The sequence below is a fragment of the Elgaria multicarinata genome, chromosome 2 (genome assembly GCF_023053635.1).
Source record: "Elgaria multicarinata webbii isolate HBS135686 ecotype San Diego chromosome 2, rElgMul1.1.pri, whole genome shotgun sequence".
NCBI classification, from domain to species: Eukaryota; Metazoa; Chordata; class Lepidosauria; order Squamata; family Anguidae; genus Elgaria; species Elgaria multicarinata.
In genome coordinates this window covers 86,507,816-86,527,663 of record NC_086172.1, presented here as the reverse complement: position 1 = coordinate 86,527,663, position 19,848 = coordinate 86,507,816, and the positions used below count along the sequence as shown (strand labels likewise).

The 19,848-nt window shown below is 44.1% G+C and overlaps 1 protein-coding gene across 1 annotated transcript in view; it reads left to right on the top strand.

Annotated features, from left to right (window-relative positions):
- PIDD1 (p53-induced death domain protein 1) overlaps window positions 1-2,980 on the top strand; it is a 29,217-nt gene extending 26,237 nt beyond the window's left edge. The window contains exons 15-16 of the mRNA XM_063117097.1: window positions 116-321; window positions 2,053-2,980. Of these exons, the coding sequence (XP_062973167.1) occupies window positions 116-321; window positions 2,053-2,290 (444 nt within the window). The 3' untranslated portion in view covers window positions 2,291-2,980. The remainder of the gene's footprint in view (window positions 1-115; window positions 322-2,052) is intronic.
- Window positions 2,981-19,848: the final 16,868 nt, after the last annotated feature.

The following is a 19,848-nucleotide window of genomic DNA, read 5'->3' as shown; positions in this document are numbered from 1 at the left end:
TTGGACTAGATAGCCTACAAGACCCCCTCCAACTCCATGGTTCCAAGTTTTGCACTTTTTTTTGTAACATATCATACCACAAATAACAAAGATATATTTCCTTCTGTTCTGCCAGAAACTGAAATCTCAAGGGAGTGAGCAGCCTGCAACGCAAAATGGCTTCTCTCTTCCCCCTCTGAATTTGGGGAATGCTGAAACGGGATACTTAACACAGTCTAATCTACTTGGCATTGCTGGGCGCATTGGAGCTGACTGGCAATCCATTGGCATGAACTTGGGGTTGTCTTATCAGGAGATACAGAGGATACAATACAATAACAGGTGAGAGAGGAACCTATGGAAATTGATACAGGCGATATGACTTACAGCACTGATTAGCCAGCTGTTGATATCCCCTTCATTGACTAATATGTTAGAGAGCTTTCCTTCAATATTCCTTTTGCCGTGAATCCTGGCACACCAGCCAGGATTCCTGTTCGGTACTCTACAGACTCTATCCTTTGGGTCTCCAGCATGTTGACCGTGGGCACCAATGTGCCTGTGGAAACCAAGAGGCTCCCTGCTCCTCCTGACTTCAATTTTATTTCTTAAGGTTTTTTAGATGTATGTCTTTTTTTTCTTGTCTTTTTTAGCTGGGAAGTGCTGCAAAGTGAAGTATTGCCTTTCCGTGCTGTTTTTACTTGCATTGAAAAGAGTGTTTCTGGTTTTGGGATCTCCAGCCCCACCCCTACCTTGTACTTAGGGTCTTGGGCAACTGAGGGCTATCTTGGGTACTTAGGTTTTTGTTTTCTTCTAATTGCACATACACGTCACTCATCTATTGCCCACACATCCCACCCACCCTCAAGGTCACTCTCCACTGTACCCCCCCAACTCAGTGCTAGCTTTCCTAACTTTCTCTCCCCACGCTGTGTTGCCAACCCCAGGCTTATAGGGACGTGAAGGAGGTCATGGCTAACTGGAATCCTGAATAAGAACACTTTTGCTAGGAAGTGAGGATGCACTGCTACATTTTGTTGCAGGTCTTACACTATTCCTACCCCTAATCTCTGTGAAGGGCTCGAAGTGTTTCCAGGTGGAGAGCTCCTAGTTCTACCAATGAAAATACATTTTGCAGCTATTCCATCTTTTCCTGTTTAATAGTTTTTTGGAAAGATCGAACTTGAAAGAATACTTACAGTAGGTGTTTGGCATCCTGTGTGGATGCAGGGACTGAAGTGAGGAGAGACTGGAAATAATGTTGAATGCAGAAACCCCAACCAGAAAACCTATGTGTACATTGATGGTGCTATATAAATAATAATAATAATAATGTCCCTCTCCCTCTTCCCAACAAAGGACTAGGACATTCTTGCCTTTAAAATGCAAGTGTTGGGTGCTGCTATGTTAGAAATGAGCTGCAGATTTTGTCATGCTAGTGCTATTGTTCCCACCTTGGAAGAATGGCTTTCCTGTTTGAGAAGCCGTTTGGATTGGCTGCTGCAGAAGTTAATATACTGCTGCTTATTTTAAAATTATTTTTGCCATTGCTGTCTAATGCAGAGGTAGGGCAACATGGTGCCCACAGGCACCAATTGGCCCCCAGACACCTTTCTTGGCACCTGCCAAGGTGCCCTACCTCTCCGACTTTTAAAAATAATTCACACATTTTCTTCCTGGCGGCTGGGATTGCTGTGAAATAGTTTTCTATTAGTGTTGAAAACTGTGGGATCAAAGGAATTGTTGAGTGAGTTGGGGCTCAGATCTTACCTCTGCCTTGTACTCAGTCACCTGGGCAAGTTACCTGTCCTTTGCCATACCTCCTCTGGCAGCCATTTTGTGGTGCTGCCCAGGGCAGTTTCTCAAATTGCCAAACATACCCACAGCCCAAAAGGTGGCTTACCTCTGCTCTAATGAAACACATATTTTATGATTTAAGCTTTGTTATGTGTTTTGAAATTGTACACTGCCTGGAACATATGGCAAGGCATGGTATACAAATTGAATTTGAATGCGGTTTGTTGATAATGGGTATGTGATGCTGATTTTGCTTCTCCCCTTTCTTTTTTTCAGGGAAGACCTCAATACTCAGATTCTGAATATGCTGTTCTCCTGGGCTCAGCAAAACGAAAAGAACTCTGACTGTATAGATAAGTTGATCAGCGCCATGAAAGCGAGTGACCGCCAAGACATAGCAGATGAGATCACAGCCATTATTGCACTGGGAAGGCAAAAATACAGGGAGTCCATCCGGAGGGTGGGCCTGGACCAGGAAAGTAGCACTGAGGACTCAGCAATTGCCATGGTGTAGCCACCAGTGGAAGGCCTCCATCGCCTTACCATGGCCCGCAACAGGCAGGCTGGGACTGCTCAATGGACTGACAGTGGATTAGTGTGTTACCAGCCACCATTGCAAGAGCTGAGGCCGTTGATATCATGGTTCCTCACCATTCGTCCTCTGTCCTAATGCTTGAATGTTGCCAAGCCTCTGCATGTTCTTGTTCGGGCATGCTGGAATGGGATTGATCAGCTCAGCCTGGAACTGAGGCTCTGAGCATCAATGAAGTCGAGACATTCTAAGTCCTAAATGTTACCAGTTTTGTGACATGAATGTGTGATATATTTATTTCGTTTCTGTCACCCCCCCTTTAGGAAACATCCATTAATGCCGGGATCTCCAGTGTGGGGCCCACGCACTTCTCTCTTGGTACCCGCCAGGCTCCTCGCCCCTCCTGAATTTTTAGTTTGTTTTTAAAGATATTTTAAATTATTTTTTAACTGGGAGTTTGGCAGGCTGCAAAGCAAAGAACTGCCCTCCAGCACTGTCTTTAGTTGGGTTCAAAACAATGGTTTGAGGTTTTAGAGCTCAGGTCCCACCTCTGCCTTCTATATAGGTTCTTGAGGAAGTTACTTTTCTTTAACTCTTACCAGTTTGCCTTCTGAGAAATGAGTGTTTTGTGAATAGCCGTGCCCACCACAACTTTTTTTATGAATGGGCAAGCCCCACCCTATAGCAGCCATTTTGTAAGAACATCTGTGACCCTCTCAAAATCCCAAATGTGTTCACCAACAGTTTTGGACCCCTGCATTGATATATTGCCAAATACAAGCTGATGAAGGGAAAGGATTATTCATTAGGAAGAGTAATGTGCTAAGATTCTCTTGCAGTCTCCCAAGGCACATGGGTTCAGACCCTTGTTTTTTGGTGCAGGGAGCAGGAAAGGTAGCATGCCTCTCTTACCTGCTATCAGATTTACACCTTGTTCACTCTGGGAGGGTCTCTGGATCTACTACTTACTCTCCTGTTGACTTCTGAGAGAGAGCTCACAGTGCTCACTGTCAGGTTGTCTAGACTTCAGCAGGAGTGTACCATGCCCTATGATTAGCCGTCAGATCCTTCAAATCTTCCTCTGAGAGCTTTACTGCCCAGCTACCTCCTTCCCTGTGCCACTGGTTGCTTTTATAGTGAACCCAGACAGTGAACCCAGGGACAATGGGAGTAGTAGTTCAACACGTTTGCAGGGTACCAGATGGGAGAAGGCTGAAGGACTGTGGTCAGAGAGATTGGGGTGGGGGAAATTTGTTACCCTTCCCAAAAATAGGGGGCAGGGCTCACCCATGTCTAGGAGAGGGAAAGGTTCTGTCTTCAGTTCAACTGTCAAGTATAGGTAAGGACCTGTGGAGTATAGTTCAAATCCCTAAAATATTTAAAATGTTTAGAACGCAAATTATATTGTGAGATATTTTTGTTGATTCAGTAATGTATATTTAACAAATAAATACTTTTACCACAGTCATTGTGTTACATTAATACATACCGAATGCATATAGCAAATGCAATGTCAGTGCGTTGTCCCCCGTTGGCAGTTTCAAGTGACTGGCAAACTAAAATACAGGGACATACAACTGAGGAAGGTTATTGGAAACTGAATGTATAATCCGGCATTACCATTTTGATATTGATTTGATTTGATATTACAATTGGAATATTGATTTTGAACTGTTGAAAGTAATTGGACTACTGACATTGTATTTGCTATATGTATTCTGTATTTATTAATGTAACACAATGACTGTGGTAAAAGTATTTGTTAAATATACATTATCTCACAATATAATTTGCGTTCTAAACATTTTAAATATTTTGGGAATTTGAACTATACTCCATAGGTCCTTACCTATACTTGACAATTGCAAAGGCCACTCCTTTTTGTGAACCGCCCAGAGAGCTTCAGCTATTGGGCGGTATAAAAATGTAATAAATAAATAAATAAAATTATTTTTTTCTTGATCAGTTCAACTGTGTCATCAATTGCAGTCACATTCTGTTCCATAAAAGTGGGACTTTCCTTGCCTACTTCTATGGGAGAAAGTAAATACAGCTCTTTATATAATAATAGGCTAATAGTAATACAGATAGATGCTGAGGGTTGACTTCCATGCATGTGTGTTATGTCAGAGATTTAAATATGTTTAAGAAACAACAAGAGCGTGAGCAGAAATGAAGGCAAAGGGAGGGTTAACAGGCCACTCATCAAGTATGAATTAAAATACATTGGCCGCAGACTGGAGAGATTAGTCATGCTCGACTTCACTGAAATCAATGGAACTGGAGAGAGTGATGACTCATTTGTCTCTTTGATTTGAATGGGACTGAAACACAATAATTTTTCTCTGGGTTGGTGTCCTATTTTTTTCCTTCCATAGCCCTAGCTGAAGTGGCTAATCTTGGCAATTTATTCATGTTGAGGGTTAATAGCAAAGGTAGGCAATTTGGGGGTGGGGCATGGGCACATTTGACAATTTTAGAAACTGTCTTGGGCACCACCACAAAATGGCTCCACTGGAGGCATGACAAATGACCTGCCCAAATGACTGAGTACAAGGCAGAAGTGGGAGTCTAAGCCTCAACACACTAAATCTCCTTTGAACCCACAGTTTTCAGCACTAGCAGAAAGCTATTTGACAGCTATCTGGCTGCTGATAAGAAAATGTGTTAGTATTATTTTAAGTAATACGGTTAGGGCACCTTGGCCGGCACCAAAAAAAGTATCCAGTGTGCATTGCTGCTCATGGCCTTTAGGATCAAACACCTATTAATTTGTTTAATTCCTCTTGTTTTGGTGTCTGTGTTTTGACGTTTGTCTGTATTTGGGAAATATTTATGTTCTTTGTTCCTGCTCTGGAGAGATTAAATTGGGTATTTTGCCTTTATTTGTAATAAGTAGAACTTTGTTTGCTTTTATGTAGCATTTACATTATGTTTATGAAGACTACAGATAAGGCTGCAGCATAATAGGGGAGGAAAAAACAAGACCAAGGCTGCACATGTTGTATGATTGCACCACAAAAGTGAAATAATTGGTAGTGGTTACAGCTCAGCATTCCTGAGAATGCCATCATTCATTAAAAATAGGTAAATGTAATCCTAAAGTCTACGTTAGAGAAGCTTGTAAATATCCAAGCCACTTTGCAAATAAAATACTACAATTTTGTGCCAAAATAATGCTAATTCTGTACCAAGACAAATTCTACAACCTATATTTACTTATTGTGCATGATTTATTCTGCTTCTGTTAATCATAGGGAAAGAAGGGCAAAGAACTGTGCTGTGAAATTTCAGTACAGTTTCTGATACTTCGCTTGCATTACTGGTACTTTCAAGCCTGTCTGGAGCTTAAAGGACTAGAAACCTGATGGATTTTTTTTTTTTTTTTTTTGGTAAGAAATGAAAGGTTTGTGCTGAATTCTGTCTTCAGTATCCATTTCTGCACATAGAAAGAAACTGCACAGAAATGGCCAGCCAGACATACTCTTCTTGCCAAAATGTTCTAATTTCAAAACTTTGCATATTAATAGTTCAAGTCTATGATATATAGTTGAATAGGATGGGCTCTAATTAAACTTGCCCTTCTTTACCTCTTAACTTTCAGGGACCTGTGTGGCTGGCCAAAACAGCGACCTGGGGGGGATCTACACTATTGCTTTTAAAGCGCTTTAAAGCACTTTGAAAACGTTTTGAAACCTGTATATGCAGTGTGTCCTGGGCCCCAACAGTTGTCAAAACTGTTATAAAGCGCTTTAAAGCAGTAGTGTAGATCCCCCCCCCCCCCCGGTAAACAGTCATCCCACATACTCAGTGTGTCATTTTGGTCACATTAACTTACCATTATTAGCCATGCAAACTTCAAGGCAACATGCTTGCACTACAGTCTGTCTTACAGTAGGTGGAAGCAACACTATTCCAAACTTCATGGGAAAAGGAAATGGGACCCTGCTTGAGTCCGCCTGGTTTCTTGGCAATGACAGCGCTGTGGCCATCAGTCAGCAAGCAATAAAGGACTTGGAAGCATTCTAGCGCAGCGATAAGACTACAGCAGATCATATTATTTCTCCTTCTCTAACTTAACAGGTTGAAGCGTTCATTGACAATTGCTTCCATAATTGCTATGTAGCAAATACTGCCAGATAACTTTTTGTGTGTGTATATGTATGTGTGGGGTCTTAACCCTTTTGCCGTTGCAACTGATGAAGCTATGGAAACATGCAAAAGCAATTGCCACAATTAAAAACATATACTACACAATGGTAGATCATAAGTCACAGCCATTAATTTAAATCAGCTTTCCCCAACCTGGTGCCATCCAGAGATGTTGGACTACAACTCCATCCCCAGCCAGCCTGGTAGAGTGATGGAGTTTGTAGTCCAACACCTCTGGAGATGTCCAGGATGGAGAAGGCTGAGTTAAAAAATAGGAGTCTTGTGGTGCTTAAAACCATAACACGGTTCTCTTCTTCTGTTTGGAAGACAGTCCTCATGTTACATTTTGCTGCTTTTGGTTGATCATGGATGTTTTATCTTGAGCAGGTTTAGTGTTGTTTTATTTTAATATTGAAATTTTAATGTGGCTGTTATGTGATTGTTTTTATACAGCACTTTGGGAGGGTCCATTGAAAAGCAAAATAGGAGCTTTGTACAAAGTAATAAATAATGGTAAAATAAAGCTTTGAGGGGAAAACAATGTGTATCCTCACTGAATCAGGAACACAAATAACTGTTATACTATTTATAGCAGTTGGTTTTGCTTGTATTGTCTGGGCTTTTCCAGGCAGGAGCAGAGCTGTGTGATATATTCCTTACAGCAGGGGTGAGCAGAAAGCAGATCAGGATTTCTGGTCGATTTCCAGATGATTTGCAAGGATTTCTGACTCCCAGTCAGCAAGGATTTCTGACTCCCAATGAATTAGCAATAATAACAACAAAAGGCCTTTTTTGCCCCTCCTGAACTGGGCTCGTAAAATCAAGGAAGTCTGCAGGAAAATGGGATTAGATTTGTGTTTGAAAGGATTTGTGCAGGAGCTCCACTTCCAGTACTGAAAACTAATTCCTGGGCTGAGCATGTACTTCATGCTATGTACATGTTTCTCAATTTTATGTCTGCCTTCCTGAGCCAGTATTTTGTATCCAGCTTCTGTTGTTAGACCTCAAGGTTCTAGTGAAAAATAAAGTACTTAGATTCCACAAGTCTGAAATCTGGGCGCCCTTGTCCTACAGTTTCCTGGGAATGTGCTGGCAGAGATCCTTCTATGCAAAATCTCTACTTTTAAGGATCTGCTCCGGCCAAATTATTCTCCTAGCTAGGAAAGAAACATTCTGGCTATGGACTCACTTGGTGGCCTTTGTGCCTTACAATCTCTCACCTTTGTTCTCTATGTGTAAAATGGGGAAGAAAAATGGTGGGGAATTATAAGACATGCCTTATACATTGATTTTTTTGGAAAGCATTCTAAGTGTGAAGCCTATACAAAAAAATTTAATAAAAATAGGTCCACAGCATCCCCTTCCCTGCTTCTACATTGATATTGATAATCCTCTTCAAAATGATATTGGGGCGGGGAGGTGGATTTGTATTGTTCTACTGTGGCAATGATCTTTTCTTAAGCACAGTCATAATTTTAATTTTCAATCCAATTTTATCTTCCTGGTTTTTGTATGAAGCTTCTCTTTGTATGGAATTGCTAGAGTGTGCTCTCTCCCCCTCTTTTCATTGTCTGAAAAAAAGAAAAGAATGCACTATTGCTTTGAACAGGAAACCTTGGTAACAGCTGACATTGGCTGAGCTTGAATTCTTCCTTTAAAAAAAAAATCGAGTGAAAGGGAAGTGAAATGTATTTGCTACATGAAGCTGGATGGGTTTTTCCCCCAGTTTGGACATGGTTCCCCCCACCCCCTCAAAAGGTGCAAGTAGAGACTACACAGCAATATGGTAGAGCTAGCATGGCAGTATGCCTGTTGATTTTTTCTGTCCCACATGGGCTCTGGTCAAATCAGTCTGGCAGATTTTTGTATAGCTAGAGCTCCATTTTTTTGCCTTCATTGACCCTTTTCAGACAACACTCCACGGTGGTTAAGCATTTTTATCCTGTTCAGACAACAAGCCATGGTGGTTAAGCATGTTGAACTAAACATTATAGCTTAGCATGTTGTGTGTGCGTACTATTCCTAACCATGGTGGCTACATAACCACAGTTTAAACCCACTCATTAACCATTTGCTGAAAAGGATTAGCAGCCTAACCATGGCTTAGCGTGTCCTCTGAACAGGCCTTTTGAGGTAACTCTTCTATGGGTTATGAAAGGGATAGGCAATGTTTGTGGACTCAGGGGTACATTTAGAAATTTGAAAAATTGACCTGGTGACAAATGTGACAACAAAATGGCTGTCATGATAGATGAGGCTAGTCACAAAGCATACGTATTCTGGTGAAAAGGCGGAGTACAAGAGGTGGGTTTTGAACCCCAACATATTAAACTCAACTTGCAGTTTTCCATACCACCAGAATCCTATTTCACAATTGACAAACCGTTCCCTGCCCCCTTTCTCTGCAAGCCAACTTATTCTCCCCAAATCCTTTCTCACTCTCATTCTGGATCATCACCCTTATACTCAGTCACCCTAGCTTACAATGCACACACACAGAGCTGCCAATAAGAAGTGTTTTTGTGTGTGTGTTTAATAAAATGGTGGGGTTGGTAGGGCACTTTGGCAGGGTTTAAGGAAAGTGTGCAGAGGGTCACTGGTGCCCAAGGGCACCACGATTCACTATCCCTGGCTTATGAAAATATCTTAATGTTAATTACATGAAATAGCTGTCACAACTTGGCAGGTGGATCAGTAAGACGGAGGAGGAGGGTTGTGGAATTGAACACTTGTCCTAATGCTATGGCACAGGAAGAGGAGGGGGACGTACCCCAGGGTGAGACACCACCTTCAGTCAGTGGTTGTGCAGCACGGCGGGTGGCTGGCTAGGTAAGGACTGCCCAGCATGGCTAAGCAACTGCTGGGGAGGGGACCTGCTCCTAACCACGTGACTAGGCATAAGAGTTCACCACAATCAGGTGGTTCAGTATGGCCAATCCTACCATTAGGCAGAGTGATCTGGTATGTCAAGAAAGGGCAGCAAGTTCTTCCTTTTTATGTTGTATTTTTATTGCCAGAGGAAAGAGGTGCTTGTGTGAGATTTTTCTTGGCCTTGTGTCTATGCACCTTGTCTTGAGGGAGGGGGGCATCAATTGTTACTTTGTTCACACAGCAGAGTATCTTGGGGTGGCTCTGGTAGAAGATGTGTGTATTTTGGTCTGACTGTTGTACTTACTAGGGATGTGCTCCGCTTCTAATCGGACCGGCGAAATAGAAGCGGAGCGGAGGGCTTCGCCTGCCCTTAAGGCGGAGGCGAAGAGGATTGGGGGTCTGGCGGAGCGTGGCGAAGAGGATCGAGGTGAAGGCGGATCCTTCGCCTCGATCCGGAGCTCCGCCAGAAAGGTAAGTGGGGTTTACCAGGCCCTGTCGCTGTCGCCCATGCGGCGACAGCGGCAGGGCCCGGTAACCCCCCCTCCTTTCCCTTACCTGCGTCCATCCGCGATTCGTCAGCTTCTTCAATTGAGCCCGCGGTTCAACCAGGAAGTCTGGGCCGCAAGTGCTCAATTGAAGAAGCCGATGGACCGCGGACGGAGGCAGGTAAGGCCCCCCCTCCCCCTTGGTCCCTTACCGGGCTCTGTCGCCGTCGCTGCACGGGCGGCGACGGCGGCAGGGCCCGGTAAACCCCCCCACCCTCCTCTCCTGGCCTTACCTGGTGCCACTCCCCTCCACTGCGGAGCTCCGATTCGGAGCCGGAGCTCCGCAGCGAAGAGGAGCAGAGTATGGGCAGAGCAGCGTGGAGCGGAGCGGGCCGATCCGAAATTTTCGGATCGGCTCGCGGGGCGGAGCAGGGGGTCCGTGCACACCCCTAGTACTTACCAATTGAATAGTACAAAAAGGGCCTATATGTGTAAAAACAAACAAACCACATATATATATAGTTCTGGGGTTTTTTACACATATAGCGCCCCCCACACACACACACATACACACACTATAGCAACCCTCTCCAACTTAATGCTTTCCAGATGTTTTTAAAAACTCCTAGCACTCCTGAGTATTGGGAATGCTGACTAGGTCCCTGTCTTGATGGTGGAGCTTTGGTGCAGTGAGTTCAGTGCATCTGCATGGGAAGGAATGCAAGTGCGGACTTTCTGCCGCCACTGCGCTGAGCACCGTGGGGGAGGAATGAGGCAGCCAGAGGAGGACAAGGAGAGTGATGCAGGGCACCCGAACCACCTCTCCTCCCTCTGACTGCCCAGTCCTTCCTCCCATTTTTTAAAAAATTATTATTATTATTATTATTATTATTATTATTATTATTATTATTATTATTATCTGTATCTGCGCAGCTTCGCAGATACAAATAAAAAATTAAAGATTGTTGGGAGGTATGAGCCCCGTTCCTCTCCCCCCTCCCCGGTTTTTATTTATTATTTAACACAGGGCTCTCCTGAGATCCCGGAGGTCCACCCCCTTCCCTGTCCAGTCGATGGCAACCAATCAGGGGGTGCCATCGGCTGTGACATGCCTTCGCAGACCAAAAAAATTCATGGTAAGTGCCTGACTTTTTTTCAGCGGAGTTTCTAGGGTTTGCCCCTGGATGGCTTCACAATGGTGGCTGCGTCATGTAGACAACCTGCCTTTACTGCAAATCCACCCTGAGGCAAACCCTTTATCAAGACAAGCCCAAAGACTGATGGAAGTTGAAACTTAACAACATCTGGAGGCCACCACATTGGGGAAGGAAGCACTATAGGGATCAAAATACAAAAAGATAACTTCAAGATATCCCTAATTTGCCCATGATTTGGCAAAGGACTGCAGCTCTGTGTATAAGATCCCAAATTCAATCCATGGCATCTCTGAATAAAGGATCCACCAGCAGGTGAAGTGAAAGGCGTCACCTGAGGCCATCAAGATTTGATGATGGTCAAACTAGACAATTCTAGGAAAGATGGCCAAATAGCCTGACCTGTCTGCTCTTTGCTTTTCTTAGATGACACATACACATGGCCTGGAGCAATTTTGCAAGTGTTCTGACCTTTGGTTTTGCAGTTTTTCAAAGCACATGATAAAATAAATTCATAGCTTCTTATCAACGCAAGCATTGATATGCAGGTCTTTAAACAGAAAGAAAGATACCATACCTCACCATTTAAACGTTTTTTTTTTAAAAACCTGTTTACCTTTCATTCATGTAAATGGTCACTCCCCACTCCAGTAAACATTCTGAATTCTTTAAAAGCAATCAGTTACCTCCTTCCCTTCTGGAACAAGGGGCAGTTCCACCCGCACGCATCTATATGGTTCTCAGGTAGGATCTAAAACTAGGGAGGGCACTGTTGTGGTAAGGGGGGGTACACTCTGCCATTAGGCAGAATGAGGCAATTATTTCAGGCAGCAGTTGCTTTGTGCCATGAGAAGGCAGGAAGGAGGGGGAGAGGTGCTTGTGGAGTTTTTTGCCTCAGGTGCCAAAGTAACTTGATTGGGCGGTTGGGAGTGTGTGTCCTTTGGTGCTCCACATCAGAAAACACAATGTCTCAGGCCAGCCCTGAAAGGGGACGCAGTTCCCATTTCTCCACAGAAATAATTGTCAACACACAGTCTAAAAGTGTCTTCCTTCATGACCTGAAATTTGCTTTATCACCTGAAAATTGTGATGTTGCTACCACACAGGGAGTAGTCTACAGTGCTAAGGAACAGGTCTGATTCTTCGATTCTAAATGGGAAAATATTCCCTTAAGAGTCCAGAAGCATGCACTTTTTTCTTACACAGATATCTCAAGTGTGTTATACATACTAGTTAACTGTCTATGAGCCTGTTGCCTCTCACTGCTGGGGAAAATTAGTAGAGTGCAATGCTGTGGCCAGATGTCGGAGAAAATAACCCCAGGGCCATCTGATCTAGTTGCTTCTATGCTGTGAGATAGGGGGTGTTGCACGTTTTCAACTCAAGGGACAAATTCCATTTGGAAGAAGTTCTCAGGGGATGCATTCCCACGATGGGTGGTGGCCAAAGGCAAGAAAGGTGGGACCAAAATACCAGCATATTTCAGCATAAAGCTCTTATTGCCAGTAGCTAAGTCATAGGAGAGCATTTCATCCTTGGAAAACAAAATGGCACAAAAGCCTAGAATCATAGAATAGTAGTGTTGGAAGGGACCTATAACACTATCGAGTCTAACCCCCCCCTCCAATGCAGGAATCCACCCTAAAGCATCCCTGACAGATGGTTGTCCAGCTGCCTCTTGAATGCCTCTCGTGGGAGAGCCCGCAACCTCCCTAGGTAACTCACACACATCTCTACATACAACTAAGGCCGGATCTACACTACTGCTTTAAAGCGCTTTAGCGCTATAAAACTGTTATAAAGCGCTTTAAAGCAATAGTGTAGATCCGGCCTAAGTCCCACTGAGTACAATGGGACATACTCTAGCACTTTGGGCTGCAGCCTTAGACTCATACCTCACTGAAAAGCAGCCACAAGGCTTTTGAATGATCCCATGGGTTATGCTGTTTGTCCTTCTTCTGACTAATGACAGGGGGAAGGCCAGAAAGAACATTCCCATAGACCTCAACAGAATAATTCTTAATAGATGACATTAAAACTACAGATAGCAGTACCTAGTGGCTGGGGGTCGTATTGCTTTCCCATCATCGGTTCTAAAGATATGAAATTATTGATGTTTGGATATCTTCTTGCCTGCATTTTTAATCTGCTTCAGAGAATACCAATTTAGCTGTCCAGGAGGGATATCCTAGAACTGGGGGAAGATAACATACTACCAAAAGATAGGACTTTATCTAAGGCTGCAGGAGTGGATATAACGCCTCCAGTCACTGGGTGGGTAATATACTACCCATTATCATTTTATTATATTTAATAATATCCAAAATTAATGTCCAGATTATTAATATAAGGGCCACCACACTTCTATTTACTTCTATTTTTTAAGGGAAATGTGTTCTGATTAGTGTTAGAGACAGATAACTGATGGCATCTATATTTTCAAAGGGAGAACCACCATTGCTTGCATCGAGTGCAATGGGACTTACTCCCACATAAGTGTATGTAGGATAGCAACCATAAAGTATAACATTTCTTTGGAAGTAAGTCCCATTGTATATTACAGGGCTTACTTCTGAGCAGAGATGTATAAGATTGCACTTTTAGAAGTGAGCCCCACTTTCAACAATGGGCTTACTCCCAAGAAGAGAGCCAGTGTGGTGTAGTGGCTAGAGTGTTGGACTGGGAGTCAGGAGATCTGGGTTCTAGTTCCCACTCGGCCATGAAAACCCACTAGGTGACTTTGGGCCAGCCACAGACTCTCAGCCCAACCCACCTCAGAGGGTTGTTGTTGTTGTGAGGATAAAGTGGAGAGGAGGAGGATTATGTACGCCATCTTGGGTTCCTTACAGGAAAGAAGGTGGGATATAAATGCAATAATAAAGAAATAAAATGTGTTTAGGATTGCAGCATTACTCTGCAGAGAACTTCTTGAATCACCACCTTACATCTGCATTGCATAGTTCACAATGCTCTTTACCAGAAACACGTTTCTTCTTCTTTCCCACTCCACTTTTACTGCTTTTGATGTTTAGCATCTAGCCTGAGGAAGAGTTCTATGAAACTCAACTACCTCATTACTCTGTGACCTCTAATTGGTACCAATGTTGCCATCCTGGGAACTTTTTGTTTTCTATAGTAGAAATCAAGCTACATAGCCATTACTATTACTTCAGTTTCATGATGGCCTTCTGGCTGTACCACATAAGCTAGGAACTATCTTTCAACTGTCTAATTACAACATATTTCTGAGAGCTAATTTACGCTGATCACAAACGGAGATTGTGAATGGCATGTGAACATGTAACTTTAGCATTCCTCCTCCTCTGGTTAGCTTTTACCTTTTTTCAGTATTCTAGCTTACCAGTTTATAAGCACATTTCAGTTTAGTCTTAACCCATCAATGGTATGTAAAGGTCATCTACCATAAATTTAATCTGCAGCTTAATTTCAAAATAGGGTGTTGGTTGCCAGTAACAGCTGTCATCCAAATATAAGGAGGTAAAGAGATTTTCCATTTCTAAGATTCCTTGCACAATGACAGGTATCGTGTCATCTCCAAAGGTCTTTAAAAAAAATCTTCTCATTTTCTGGGAAAATTCCTAATTTAATGGAAATTGTTTGCTATTTACGTGCCTCATTTCTTGAATTCTTTTACACTTAGTCAAGTTCCACTTTCATTGACAGCTTCAGTTTCTGAATCTCTTCTCGGCAAATTGAAGGAAATTGATAATAATTGCAATAATCAAGTGCAGAGTGATGCTATCTCGATTCACACACCATTTTGCCCCTTTTGTAACAAATTTTGGCTTATCTGAAGCTTGCTTAGCATATTGGATAAGTACAGCCCTGTTCAGCACAAGAAGTACAACCAAGAGTTTGTGCTGAAACTACTAAGAGTCCTCTGCTCCTCACAGACATCCCCAATTTGGTGCCCTCCAGATGTTTTGGTCTTCAACTTCCATCAGCCCCAGCTAGGGTGGCCACATGCAAAAGATGGGCAGGCTTTCTGCAACTTTAATAGTTGTGTGGAAGAAGGAATTTCACAGTTGAAATTCGGTCTTCTACGCAACAGTTAAAAGTGCAGAAGGCCCATCCTCCTCTTTTGCATCTGGCCATCCTAGCTAGCATGGCCAATAGTCGGGAATGCTGGGAGCTGTAGTCCAGAATATCTGGAGGGCTCCAGATTGGGAGAAGGCTGCCTTAAAAACTATGGGTAAAATCCAACCTAAGTCCTACAATGAGTACACACATTGAAATTAATGGGACTTTAGTAATGTCTAACTTAAAACCCATTTATTTCAATGGTCTACTTTAAGTAGGACTTACATTGAATTTTACCCTATGACATTGAGTGGCATTTTACTTTATTTAAAAAAATGTAACAGTGGCTTTTCATCCACAGAATCATGTGGCACCTGAGTTTTTGGTAGGCTACTACCTTCTCATATGCATTAATCAAAGCTTCTGCCACAAGGTCCCACAAGGTTAATTGCTGCAACAAACTACACAGGCTGCTTTCCCCCTCCCCAACTTTCCTTTCACATTGTCTCACGCTAAACTAGTTTGTTGCAGCGGAAGGTGTTTTGTCAAAAAGTGATTGGTCCCCCACAGGGCGGGCGGGCGGGCGGAGATTCATTGTTGTTTTTGCTCTGAGAACATACTCAAGAAAAATACCAGCCAGTCCTGACCAGTAGCATGAATAGTTAGACAGCTGATAAACGCCTTCTCCTCCAGTCCTGAAGGAAGATGCAGGAATTGCTGGGCTGCCAAAGAAGCATTCCCCCAGCTTATCAAGTTCCGGCACATGTTTGCTGCCAGGAAGGATGCTTTATGGCAGGAGGCGAAGAGGATGTCTCATCAGACAAGAATGCTGGTACTACACAGATACACACACAAGACTGTTGCAGGTATCTGAACCAGGAGTGCCAAATCTCTTTCAGCCTGAGGGCCAAATAGCATGGATGCCACATTTGAATACTGAGAGGGGCTGAAGGCAAAAGGATGGGGCAAAAAAATACTAGCCTATTTCAACTTAAAACTATTTATTTATTTATTGCATTTGTATACCGCCCCATAGCCAGAGCTCTCTGGGCAGTTCACATAAGAACTGGCAATAAGAAATAACTGGCAATAATTAAGCCTTAGGAGAGGCATTTCAACCTTCTAGGATGAAGAAAAACCCACACAAAAGCCAGGAAACTACAAAATGATCTGTGATTGGGGGAAAGGCTGGAGCCATGGGAAGGGGGTGGGGCATCTGAGGAATCCCAGGAGGACCGGATTTGGCCCCCGGGCCTGATGTTCTACACCCCTGATCTAAATGAATTCTTTTTATAGCACCGTCCCCTCCCTGCTTTTTCACCCTTTTTTGAATATTAAAGGAACCAAAGTATTTCTTCTGATGAAGTGGACAGTGTCCACAATTCTTATGCCAGAATAAATGTGTTAGGCTTTAATGTGCCACAAGACTGTTGTAGTTTTTTGCCACAACAGACTAACATGGCTGTCCCTCTGGAAACGGTTTCAGAAGATTTCTGTTTCCTTCCCTCTCTCACAAGTGTGTGCACACACATGTGACACTTCACTTCTGTTCCAGTCATTGCCACGCCTGCTGGGCTGAGCAGCCACGCTTTCATTTGTGAGAGAGGAAGGGGGTCTCTTCGTATCTTCCTTTAGGCAATGCCCAAGCTGGAACCGTTACAGTATGTGCATTGAAAGGTGAGAGGCAAGGTATTTAGAATGGACTTATCAGGAACGATATTGTTATGGGTTTCCTCTCAGGGCTATGGGTGTGGGTTGCCCTGCAGCAATACCTGACCAGTCTTGACAAGAGTGTGTTGATAGCTCTTATATTCAGGAGGAGTATCTCAGTGAGGTGGGAGTAATTATGACTCTCTTAGTTGTTGGGGGTAACACCAATAGTATGAATCCTCGAGTCATCCTCAGCCAAGTGAGGATTGTATCACCCACCCTTTTAACCAGCGAACGTTGAAACCATCACGAGGTATGCATGCATATCCTCCCCTAACTGCCCAGACACAGGAGCTACTCTATCTCACATCACTGAGAATAGTTACAGGACATGGATGAAAAACCAATTGTGGTGGCATAGTGGCTAAAGTGTTGGACTGGAAGTCGGGAGATCCAGGTTCTAGTTCCCACTCAGCCATGGAAACCCACTGGGTGACTTTAGGCCAGTCACAGACTCTTAGCCCAACCTACCTCACAGGGTTGTTGTTGTGAGGAGAGGAGGAGGATTATATGTGCTGCCTTGGGTTCCTTGGAGGAAAAAAGGCAGGATATAAATGTAATCAACATCATCACAACAAACCAGACCGACCTCCCCATTTCCCCTTCCCTTTGGGGACACGTGGTGAGCTCGTAATGATTACTTTTTCCCAAGTTCAGGTCAATAGTATCATGGCCTGGCTTGAGGAGTCATGCTGCGCACTTAATTATGATTTGAGCTAAAACTGATGGTCACCCCCTACTAACTTAAAATAGTGAGGTCACCAAGCCTCATACCTAAACTAGCCCAAGTAGGCTAGGTGATGGTTAGAGGTGATGACTCTTGGATTTTTCAGCCTGCCGGGCCAAGAGATACAAAGTTTCTGTGTGAAAAGAACAATAGATAGCGGCTTGAGACAGGAAGAGGAAACAGATACAGAGAGCTGCGTTTTTGGACTCTGTAAGCTTAGCTAGCAGCATTGTGGGGTGCTGGCTGTCTCCCTAGATCAGTAGACTTTGGCAATCCATTGGGAGTGTTTTCAGCTGCGCCTTCACCTATGTCCAACCTGTATATTTATAAATAAACACAAACATTACAAAACAGAGTAAGGCCACCTTTTAAAGGGAACCAGATTAGGGGAAAAGCTGCAATCTTGAAACTTCTCACTGCTCAGAGAAGTGCGATGCATGTAATGATACCTTATACTGAAGAATATCAAACATACTACATGTCTGCTTTTCATGTGGCTGAGAAAGATATGTTTAAATCACACTCCTCTTAGTGCGCTCCAGATGTGTTGGACCAGCAAGCCTTGTGTTCTACAGATGCAGGGCACCTGGCTGGACAAAGCTGCCTTAGTTGATGTGAAAGTGCTGCTGGAACATGTTGCAAAATATCACTCTGTTCAGAATGCTCAGTTACTAGGGAAGGAGGTCGCAGCTCTGGGCAAAAGCCATGCTGGGAGTTGTAGTTTTTGTTTTCTGTGGGGACAAGGAAAATCATGGCAGCTTCAAGACAGCCCTGGCCAGGCGTTAAGGGGGAGAGACAGAGAGAGAAAAGAAACTAATTTAATTTGTTTTAAAGTTACCTCACAGGCCAAGGACAGGCCTACCTTGCAGGGTTGCCATGAGGGTAAGAGAGGGGGGGGATGAATTTAATTAAAGGTTAACTCACAGGCCTAGCACCGGCCTGCTACTTTAAGATGGTGAGCCACTTCCCTACTATATGTCATTCAGATATCTGGGCAATGCCGGGTATATTTTGAAAACATTTTTTTAGATCTAAAAAACATCTTTTTTAGCTGGTAGAAAGGGTGTTGTGTGTCCTGATTGTTTTTGAAGTTTAGAGGGCTGCTCCAGCCAAAGCATGATGGGAGGTGTAGGCTGGAGATGAATTTAAAAGCTGTGCTAGGTAAAAAGATGATTCGATAGAAGCTAAATGGGGTAGTTTTACCTAGCAGTTGGAGAGGATGACTGCTCAGAAAGTCCCAGGTTCAGGTGGTGGAAATAAGGTTTCTGGTTCAATTCTCTAATATCAGAGGTAATTGGCTGACATGTACAACCCAATCCTGTGAAACAACTCGGCAATTATTTCCACAGCGTCCAATGGGCCCTATTCTTCTATATCACAGGATTTTCATGTCTCAAAAGCACCAACTCTTTGCAAAATACGTTTTCAACGACCTGGTGTTAACGGCCAACGTTTATACCCCACTCCGATTTTCTGCCACTATCTTTTTCTATCAGAGGGTGGCCAACCTTCCACACATGAGTTGTCTCCTCCCCCTGCCCCCCCTTTTTTCTTTTTGTACGCGTGTCTTGGCTGGGAGACGAATCCGACCCCATCAGAGCATGAGTGTGCCGTGACGTCAGCACAGCAAAGCACCGCGGCTGGGCGGCGTGAGTAAGGCAGCGAGAGTTTTGACGCGAGCGACTTCACGTGGGGCTGGGAACGCTCGTGCGTAACGCACGCAGAGAGTGGTGCGGGCGGGGGGGGGGGGAGTGGCTGCAGTCCCCGGCAGTGGCCAGGGGCGGCGGTGCTGAGCTGGAGCTGCGAAAGAAACTGTACGGACATCCTGGTTTGTACCACTTAAAGGAAAGCCAGAGTCGAGGGAGGGAAAGAGTGAGACATAACCAGGGAGATTGGCGCTTCCCCGGCTGTTTCCCGGCAGAGGCGGAGCGACGGCAGGCACCCCAACGGTTTGGTCGCTCGGTGAGTGCCGTTCGTTTCTCCTAAGCCCCTTTCTCCTTGGCTCTGGGATGCCCGAGATGGGCTGTGGAGGTGTGGGGAGGATCATGTTCCCCAAGCTTTTTGCAGCCTAGCCTCTCTCAGCCCAAGGACGGCTGGATGGGCGCCTGGAATGGTTTTGATGATTGCTCTTACCGATGATTTGCAAATACTGCGGGGATTGCAAACCCTTTCTCTCACCCCCCCTTTTTTTTCTCCCCAGTTGCGTTCGCCCTGCAGCGCGCTCGCTTGGTTGTAACCCGGCGGGGATTAGCCTCCCACATAGCGCGCGCGTGTGTGTGTTCGTCCTTCTCCCCTGCTGAAATGCTGAACGAAACAGCAGGATTAGAGATCGGTGCCTGCAATGAACTCCTCTGTTAATCCAGAGCGGGGTGAGGGGGGCGGGTTCTCTCCTAGCTCCAC